Source organism: Chaetura pelagica, unplaced genomic scaffold, assembly GCF_000747805.2.
Source record: "Chaetura pelagica isolate M959 unplaced genomic scaffold, ChaPel_1.0 scaffold364, whole genome shotgun sequence".
Lineage (NCBI taxonomy): Eukaryota > Metazoa > Chordata > Aves > Apodiformes > Apodidae > Chaetura > Chaetura pelagica.
Window position 1 is genome coordinate 267493 of NW_009953089.1, and position 10168 is coordinate 277660.

The 10168-nt window shown below is 44.8% G+C and overlaps 1 protein-coding gene across 1 annotated transcript; it reads left to right on the top strand.

Moving 5' to 3' along the window:
• Nucleotides 1-76: 76 nt before the first annotated feature.
• On the top strand, nucleotides 77-10071 carry SLC25A20 (solute carrier family 25 (carnitine/acylcarnitine translocase), member 20). Its single transcript, XM_009997031.1, has 9 exons — nucleotides 77-115; nucleotides 505-597; nucleotides 2468-2595; nucleotides 4766-4856; nucleotides 5778-5895; nucleotides 7071-7137; nucleotides 7689-7798; nucleotides 9239-9363; nucleotides 9867-10071. The coding sequence occupies exons 1-9, from the start codon at nucleotides 77-79 to the stop codon at nucleotides 9927-9929; spliced, it is 834 nt and encodes a 277-aa protein (XP_009995333.1). The 3' UTR covers nucleotides 9930-10071.
• The last annotated feature ends 97 nt before the right edge of the window (nucleotides 10072-10168 follow it).

Genomic DNA, 10168 nt, shown 5'->3' on the forward strand with positions numbered 1-10168 from the left:
GGGCTGACCGCCCGTGCGGCAGGGCGCCCCCTCGCGGCCCGGAGGCCGTGGCGTGTTGTCAGGCAGGGCCCGAGTGATGGTGAAAATGAGAACAATTCGTGTTGGTGCTGGGAGGGTCTGGGAGCCCGAACCGCTTCCCTGAGCCCCGGGATGCGGTGGGCACCCCCAGCGCCCCTGGGCAAGGCCGGGAGGGACGCACAGACACAATAAATCAGGCCCCAGGAGGAGTGTCTGGGGAAGCTGAGCAGTGGCACAGCGTTAGATCTCGGTGGGGTCATTATCCCGGTGCCATCACAGCAATTAATTACTGAAACGAACCGTTAAATACATTTTAAAATCTCTTTGTTTTACGCAAAGGGCTAAAGTGGTGTTGATTTGTCTTAGTGATATCCTGAAGTCGTGTTGCAAATCTTACTCCACAATAGTCGCGTGGAGATGTTCTCTGATTCAAAGCTTAGCTAGGAATATTTAATAAGTTAATGTTTTCCTATCCTGCTTTACTAGGTCAGACTGCAAACCCAGCCCAAGCCACAGCCTGGTCAGCCTCCCCTCTATTCTGGGACCTTTGACTGCTTCAGAAAGACCCTCACGGCAGAGGTACCGTGTTAGCACATCATCTGCCAGAAATGTCTGTGGTTCCTGTACAGGAACGGAATCCTGTGGGAAAGTTGTCACTCAGAGACTTTACAATTCCTGGCTTATCAGTTGAATTGATTGTAATTAACATTTTAAAGTGGATTATAAAACTTGGAGAGTGCAAATGTGCCAGGTCCTCGGCGCTGTGCTTTGTTAGGAAATGCTCTTGGTTCAAAATAACCATGATGTGAATGTCTGAGGTTATAAATTGGAGTGAATGTTGGCAATTTTTTTCCTGGCTTTGTTGTAGTTCGTGGTGTTTGGAGCTGTCTCTGGAAATCCTAAAATAGGCAATGAGTTTTGTTAGTAAAAGCAGTACTTCTGCTGTGCAATCTGTGAGAAGGCAGAGGAGCATCAGCTTGAGTAATTAGGGTTTTCTCTTTTTTCCTTTGAGAACAGAGGGTTAATTATAGTCATTTTTTCAATCCTCTTCAGAAGGTGGGCAGTGGCTTTTGCTTCTGAATCAGCCATGTCATGTGGCTGAAGCAGAGTCTCTTTTGTTTTTAGAAAGCCACTCAGCCTTCCTTTAAAGACTTCAGGTGACACAGAGTCCAGTTTTCTGCTTCACAAGTTTTCCCAGCAGCTGTTTGCCATTTGGAAACAATGCCTGTAAAGCCCAACCCTTTGTTTCCTAGTCTGAGGTCTGACTTGTAACCATTGGATCTTGTTAGGTAGCTCTCTGTTAAATGAGAGAGATCAGTCTCCTATCTGAAATCTACTTTCTTGATGGTATTAAGAGGTTGTTATACAATGTAAGCAGATCCTGCTCCCCTGCTAGCACTGAATCCATTGGTAGTTTTTAACACCCCTGCTGGAGCACGGACGTCAGAGCTGAGCCATAATAACAGCCTTGTGAAGTGAGGTTCAGAAGTAATGCTGCCTCTCTACTCCTACTCAACACTCATCCCTTTCCATAAGGAAAGCTATTAAACCTCTCTGCCAAGGTCTTTTGTTTCCCACTGCTCCTGGGAAGGATGGGCAGGATCTTTGTCAGCCAGATACAGTTTTGTTACAGAGTCAGTTGTGCCCCTGAGTGTACAGGCAGACACTGGGATACACTGATTTGTCAGGGGGGGAGAAGGAAGAGGTAGACAGAGCAGCAAATATTTAATTGGAGCATCCAGCCTTTATCTAGAAAGATAACTCTCCTTTTAATTAGAAAAAGTTCAGGTCAAAGACAAGATCAATGAAATAAATGCTACTGCTGGAACTTGCATGAGAGTTTTTCCATGTGTATGATCTGATGAAGAGAAACATCAGGAATGTAAGGTTGTATGGTGAAAAGGTTTTTACTTAGGGAAGGAAAGAAAAAATAGTTTGTTTTTTAACTCATTCCAGATTGAGTTTGTGTGGGGAGTGAACTTGTTCAGGTTTGTTTCTCTGCCTCTTCCTTTATCTAAAGAGTAAATTTGATTCAGTGTTCTCAGGCTCAGTGTCAGGATTTTATAGTACTGCATTTGATGGCTTATTAATAAAGAACCTGTGCCTTTTTATAGGTATGTGAGAGAGAAGATTTTTGAAACAATCTATTAGGACTTTTATTCAGATGGCTTTTAAATTAACTTTCTTAGGATAGAAGTACAGGATCAATAGTTTTGAAACAGCAGGGTGTAAGTAGTACACATGTTTTCCAGGAGGATAGAATTGCCCTGCCACTGGCCCTGGGTCTCATCTAAACATGTGTAAATGCAGATGAACAATAAACCCTGATATAGTTGTGGCTAATCTGGCTGATTCCATCCTGGGTGGCAGCCTTTCACTTCTCAGGAAGTTGAAGTGCATGCAAAGTCTGTGCCAAGCCAAGTAATTTTTGTGATAACATTTCTTGCAGGGAGTCCGAGGCTTGTACCGAGGAATGGCAGCTCCTATTGTTGGAGTGACACCCATGTTTGCTGTGTGCTTCTTTGGATTTGGCTTGGGAAAAAGGCTCCAACAGAGAAAACCTGACGACGTTTTGACGTGAGTTTCTGAGCTGATGGGGCGGTTGGGAAAGGCACTGTCAGGCTCTTGCAGCCTTGCTGTGTTGTGGCACACTGAGCTGTGATGTGGAGTCGTCTCTTCTCCTGGATTCTAAATATAGTGCTGAAAAATAAAGTCCTTGTGTGTTTTAATGCTCCTGGAAGCGTGGGACTGATAGCACAGGCTAAAAACAGGCAGCACGTGGGCAAGTGCTGTGCAGTTCCCTCTCTGTGCAATAGAGAGTCATTAAGGAATGAGTCTGGTTTAGATTCGTGGAGTGTGAGGTGTATAATGCTGGCCTGCCAACAGCCCTGCTATTAACAGAAACTGTGGGAGAAATGACTTCATGGTCAAGCAGTCTTGACGACATGCGCAGTCCTCCTGAGTTTCTTTTCCTTGTTAGTTGCCACTCTTGACCTGTCCTTACATTAGTATGTAATAATAGCCATAGAAATGCTTTGTTATTAATTTCTGAGAGGTGTTTATGAGCAGCCAGCCTTCTGGAAAAGAAATGGGAAGCTAAGAAAACTTGGTGTGGCTTTCTCCAAGCTGACTTATGCATGAAGAAAGGCCTGCACCCATAAATTACTCCCTTAACTTCCGTGCTGAATTGTGATTTACAGGAACAGAACTGTAGCTTAGCAACATTTTATTCCGTTATTTGTGTGATCTGTAGGAGCTCTGTCAGAAAGCAGGAGTCTATTGTGTTGAGCCAAGTGTGGTGGGGTGGGGAGAGGAGGTTTCTGTTGGCACTCTGCCCGTGCAGGGACCTCCTGGGTGGTGTAAGCACACCTGGCTGTGCAGCATTCACCTGCTGTGACAATCCCTGTGACACAGGGAGAAGTTCCTCTGCTCTGGTGGCTCAGGGAGGCTGGGCACTGCTGCCTTACCCTTCTGTGTGCCACAGTAGTGTCCTCCTGCAGACGAGGCTGAAGGGAAAGATCAGGGAAACAGTAAGGAGAACAGAAGGAAACAAATGGGCTGTGGACTTACTTCCAGCAGCCTTTCCACCTCAGTGCTATGTGTTTTGTACACATCATACCAAAGGGAATACCAAATGGGAGAAGGGCAGCACAGTCTTTTGAGACTTTATGCAGAGCAGTGGGAGAGAAAGAACAAAGGTCAAGAAATAATAGGTGGTGGAACTATCACTGTGCCCAACTCTGCTGTGCCTTAGGTGCAGACTTGGTAGTGTGCTGGGGTGTGAGGCCCAGGGAGAAAGGTCAGCCCATGGACCTTAGCTCCATGGTTATGGATCTAGAGGCAAGCAGGGTCGCAATGGATCCCCATGTTGAATTTGAAGGGAAGTTTCGTAATGAAGGAAATGAAGAGAAACCTGAGGAGCTTGTTTTGTCTTCTCTGGGACTGAATAGTCCCAAAGTGAGTTAGAAAACTCAAAGCTTAGCTTGAACAGGAGGTGCTTGTGGAGTGGTGTGGGAGGTCTGAATGGTCTGGAAGATTCAGTGGTAATTTAAGAGTAAAGAGAGATGTAAGAGTTGGAAAACCTGAATAGACTGCCAACTCTTGGGCAAGTGGAGAGCAGTGGGAGGTGTGGAATTTAATTAAATTGATATATTAGGTTGTCTTACCAGAGAACGTAGCAGGATGTTGGATGTAAAAATAAGTTTGTGATGATGGAGAAAGTCAGTCAGAGGGATTTCTGTCATGGAGACTTTGCTGTATGAAAGCAGGTGCAGAATGTGTGGGATGATGGCAGGTTGGTAGGACAGTCTCGATTACTGCAGAGGATGAATGAATGAGGGACTGAGAGGTTACAGAAAAGAGGCTCCTGGTGGTCCAAGCAGGAATATGCTTGGAAGCTGCGGTCACTGAGGAGAGTGGGAGACTGGGGAGGAGGAGACTATTGAGCATAAAAATGAATGGGGAATGCTGTAGCAAAAAATGCAAGTATGAGGAATATTAGCAAATACAGTGGATGAGAAGAGCTGAGATGTGGTTGCTGTGGGAACCAGGGCTTTGTATCCTAGAATCCTTGAATGTTTAGCTCTAGTTATGCATTGTTGAGGCACTTCTGCACTGATCAAAGCCAGTGGATGCCTTTTTAGTTCCACTGCCCATCTCGTGTGGAGCAGCACAGTCTGGTGCAGGGGTCTCCTGCCCTTTGTTTCCTACCAGTTGTGTGAGGGTCTCCTCTGTTTCCTTGGGGCAGGTACCCTCAGCTGTTTGCTGCTGGCATGTTGTCAGGAGTGTTCACAACAGTTATCATGGCTCCAGGAGAGAGAATCAAGTGCCTTTTACAGGTAAGGCCTTGGGTGCTGGTGATGGGAATTGAATTTTAGGGCTTTTGTCTTTCCGTTCCAGTAACTTTTTTGGTTAGTGTATTTACTCTGTTCTGCTTTTTGACAGGACTGAAACAACTGTCATTTAATGCAGCTGTGTCACCAAGAAGCATTATACAAACTCACCACGACAGCCCGAGCACACACAGCATTTGTTGCTCTGTTCACTCCTCAGAGCACAAGCCTTAGTCTTTATGGCATTATATGAGGCATCAGGGGGTGCCTCAATCCACTGCAAATTATGGAAAAGTCCAGTTTTTCAGAACAAAGCTTTTTCTAAAAAATTGGGAAGCTATAAGATAGTAAGACTGTTTCTAGTGCAAAGATTTTCTGTGTCCATAAGTGTGGAATGCATTTCAAATCCCATGAAATAGTTTTCTGATGTTCAGGTGACTGTCAGCTCTACACCTCCTCCAGGTTTTATGAAGTATTGTTGGAAAATGCAAACAAGTGACAAGACCATCTTTAGCAGAGATTGGAGGCTTTGCTTTTCTCAAGCTGTGCTGAAGTGCCCTAGGGTGATGACGTGTGGTCACATCTTAGTTCTGACTGACGTGACATTATCATGAAAGCTTTGGAATTTCACTGAACTATTTGAAAGCTGCTTCTTGTCAGTGCAAGTGTAGAGTCACTGGACTGACTTTGGTTGTTTCAAACTTACAGTATGGACAAATAAGGGAGAACTAGTGACTGCAGGGAACAGCAAACAGGGAGAGCTGTTTGAGGGAGGGACACGAGGTGTCACAGGCAGGAGTGCCCGTGGAACGAGCATGTGCTCTTTCTTTTCTGGAAATGTGCACGTGGCTTTCTAACTGTTAGCTGAATGACTGTTCACCAGCCAGAAACCTTCACTAGTCAGAAATTGTTGCTTTAATCCTTCAGATCCAGGCAGCTACAGGTGAAACTAAATACAGTGGCTCTTTGGACTGTGCCAAGCAGCTGTACCGCGAGGCTGGGATTCGTGGCGTGTACAAGGGGACAGTGCTCACCCTCATGAGAGGTAACTGATGGAGATGTTCTGATGCTTCTGCTTAGAGTGCTTTGAGATAAGAATCCTGACATGGTATCTGACCCTTTAGCCAATTGGAGATGCTGTGTGACCCCTTTTTCTTTTTTGCAGTCTGCAGAGCTACTCCAGTGCCTCAAAGGGGCTGAGAAACAGACATGAGATTCTCAGTGAGTGAGGAAGAGATTAGATGACAAGGATCAGAGGGACATAGGAAGTAATTAAGGTCTGAGAAGCCAAGAGGAAGGAGAGACTTCAGGAGAGGAGGAGAGCAAACAAAGAGAAAAGAAAAAGAGTGGGCTTTTTTAAATTTATTTTTATTTTTCTTCCTTGAGGGAAGGATTGTGACTTTCTGTGACTGTTGCTTTATAGTGCTGACTGCTTTAAAAGATGTGATTGCAGCAGCTATGCTTTCTACCTGCTTGAGGGTGGGTTATTTTGGACTGTGGTGACCCCTCTCACAACAACAATGAGGTAACTGTGCCAGACACTGAATCCTATATGTGTTTTGGTACTTTCTCCTTTGAAAAGAGTTAGATTGTTCCCTGTACTGGGACAGTGTTTCCAAGGATAATCTGAAATATCTATGTTTAGATATCTCAGTTTAGGAATTTGCTCCATCCTCTGCTTCTCACAGTGGTGCAGCAGCTGGCAATGTGACTGGCAGTGTCCCTAGCCAGAGGCTGGTTCTCCAGTTGAGGCATGACCTAAGAGTGGGCTGTGGGGGTACCTTTAAAAACCAAACCAAACCCCATCAACTACTAAAAAAACCCCAAACAGAATTGTTAGAGCCAATAGTATGCAAAACTCTTTGAAATTCCTGAACTGTTTGATTTCTGGTCTGTTTTGCAGCAATTAAGAAAGCTTAGGGCTGTCTCATCATTAGCTTAATGGCCAGCAGGCAGGTTACAGTCTGGCTTGAAAGGCTGCTGACAGATGTGCTCCATAATAAATATTTTCCCAGTTCTTGCCTTTAGCACCTGCTGTCTCTGGGAAAGTTCAGGCTTCTCTGTCTAGAACAAGAGAAGATTTTTGTTTTGTTTGTGAAGGAGGTTCAGAAAAGGAATCTGGATGTACTTAGTGGTGTTGCTGTGCTGGCATGGGGCTGCTTTGCCTCTAGGCTTCATTTTGTTTCCCACTACTCACAGTCTTTGTTGTTTACCCACTAGATGTCCCAGCCAGTGGAATGTACTTCATGACGTACGAATGGCTGAAGAACATTCTGACCGGAAAGAGGTTAGTGAAATCTCACAGTCATCATTTTCTGGACTTCCCAGACATTGCTGATTAATCTCCCCAGTTACAAAGAGATTTAGAGCAGTCTCATCAAAACAAATTTTTTAGGGGAAAAAAAGGTCACTCATCTTGCAAGTTGAGCTCCTTTGGCCTGGGGTTAACTGGCAAAGCAGAATTCTGAGTTTCTGTCAGGTTCTAGCCTTGGATCTTATTAGCCAAGTAAGGAATACTTAAAGCAGGTCTCTTCACTTTCCCCCCTGTGTGTGCACGATGATCTGGGGGGCTTTGTTGTCGGGGTTCTCTGTTGTTGTTTGGTTAGCTGGTTGTTTTTTCCCCAGAGCCATTGGTGTGTGTGCTGCTGAATGAAAAGATCTGAGCCTTTAGGGTGGAGTTAGTACATTTTGCCCATGGGGCTCTGATTGTTGGAAATCTTGCTCAGATCCTGCACTCTGTGCCTGCAGGGTTGTGCTGCCTCTTTGATTGTCACGTTAGTCAAAACAGATGAGTTTATACTTCTTCTTTTCTTTTTCCTCTCACCCCAATCCTGTCAGTGTGAGTGACCTCAGCGCACCAAGGATCCTCTTTGCTGGGGGCCTGGCTGGGATCTTCAACTGGGCAGTTGCCATCCCACCTGACGTGCTGAAATCCCGTTTCCAGACTGGTGAGTTGCCTGCCAGCCTGTCACAGCCACACAGTGCAATGCTCCTGGGAATGGGCAGAGATGGGAGCTGCCATCTGAGCATGTCTTGAGCACTGCTTGAGACAAGTACATGGAAAACCCAAGCCTGTTCCTAGATTTTTAGTTGGCTTATTTACACATTTTCTGTTTCTTCCTCCCTGCTAATGTAATGTTCCTGATTTGAGATTCCTGGTTTGAAGCCTAATCATGTAAGCCATAATAACAGAAGGGCTTGTCATGGCTGTTTTATTACAAATTAAGTTCTTTAGGGGCTTTGTTATTTTGCTTCAGACCTGTGCTATCTGAAATTTGTAGCAACTGGGCATGCCTGGCCAAGAGCATTTATTTTAGATTAGCAGGTCTGCTCTGAAATATCTGTCCTAGTTACAGTCAGGATGGTGCCATACCTTGAGCTTCAGTGAAGTTTGACAGGTTTATCCTTTGATTCCCTGGGAGTCAATTACTATTTTTATGGCTAATTGTATTCTCCATCTGTGGACTCAGCTGTCCATGGGATGGGCAGTAACCATTTTTCTTGAGTCCTAGATCATTATAATCTAGTGTAGGAAACTTCTTATTCTCTGAACAATGGCAGCTGTGGTTCGAGTCCTAGATCATGATAATCTAGTGTAGGAAACTTCTTTTCTTATTCTCTGAACAATGGCAGCTGTGGTTGTTGTACCACCATTCCAAGGGCTGAGTGTGGAATACATCCCAGCTTCCCATCCTTGTTCCACTGGGCCAATCTCCAGTGCTGCTGTACAGATAATGGGTGTTCATGGTGGTTCTGTGTAACTGGATTGGTTTGTGGAGTCCTTGTTCCATAAGACTGGCAAAAGCAGTACTTTCCAGAGTAGTGTCAGAAAGAAGAACTTGTTCTTTGAATAAAAGCACTTTTTAAAAATGCCTCAGCAAATCTGTGTAACCACCAGCGTTAAAACAGCCTGTACTTTTCACTTGAAGTTTGTTGCTATTCTTGGCTGCACCTGTGATAGGATCACTGTCTGATAAACCAACTTCATCAGTTTTTGAATCTGACCTTCCTGTCTCCTAATAGCAGCTCTTGGGAGAGCTGTGACCAGTGCCACAAGTAACAGCTCAGACATCAAACCCTGACAAAAGTTACTCTCCTTTCTTCCCTGCCCCTCAATTACTTGGTTAGTAATGCTTTGTGGAGATGGTGAGCACCTACCTTCTGTTTACCGAGTCTTTAGCAAGGTGTCCTTTTTGTTTGCTTGTTTTTGACTGAAGCAGATGATTTTGCAACACAACTTAAGCAGTGCTTGGATCCTGGTGCCTTCTAGATGCTACAGTGATGTTTTCAACAGAACCTGTTGAAAATCCTGGGCTGCTAATACACCATGCTCCTCAGCATTTGTGATGACCACACAACTTAGCAAATGTGTCTTGTATCCCTTTCAGCTCCTCCAGGAAAATACCCAAATGGCTTTAGAGATGTGCTGAGAGAACTTATCAGAGAGGAGGGAGTTGCATCTCTGTATAAGGGCTTCACAGCTGTAATGATCAGGGCATTTCCCGCAAATGCAGTAAGTAAATGGTGATTCCAGATGGGTACTGGGGACCTGGGCACTCACAGGGAATGCTTGATGACTGGCTGCTTACTGTTGTACCACTTCACTGAGATTCTTGTCACTGCAGGTGCTTCTGGCTCTTGGTGTCCAGGTTCTAAAAATGCACTTAGATCTGGGGGGAACTCCAAGTTAACCTTCCTGTGAAGCTTTGCATGAAAGCCCTTTGACTCCTTTGGATAGTGTCTCTCTCTGATTGTACATCCACCAGTAGTAGAAAAAAAAGGGTGGACAAGTTTGACTGGCTTCCCCTTCAATAAATTATGACCCTAATGGAGTAGAAGTTCTCCCTCTGTGTGTAGGGATGTAATAGAATTCTTGCCTCTGGTCTAAGATGTTTTTTTGTTCTCTTCCTCCTTCTGCATCAACCATGTGAGGTGTTTGCAGTGCTGCATTCAAAAGCCTTGTTTGGAATAGGCTTTTCAAATTCTTACTTGTTCTGTATGTTCTCTCTTTTCCAGGCATGTTTTCTTGGATTTGAAGTTGCCATGAAGTTTCTCAACTGGGTTGCACCAGGTCTATGAAGACTAGGAAGTCTTTGGAAATTAGAGAGGAGAAAGGAGAGTGCAAGTCTGCCTTAAAGGAATAAATGAATGATCACTTGATGTTTCAGGAATGATTACTTGCAAACACCTTTTTGCCTTCCACGTGGTGCCATGTCCCATTCAGAAATATAAGCTGGAGCTCTGACAGAGTTGATGAGGAGTTAGAGGTGCTCCTCCTGCCTTCTGAGCCAACGTACCACAGCAGGCATGCTGACACT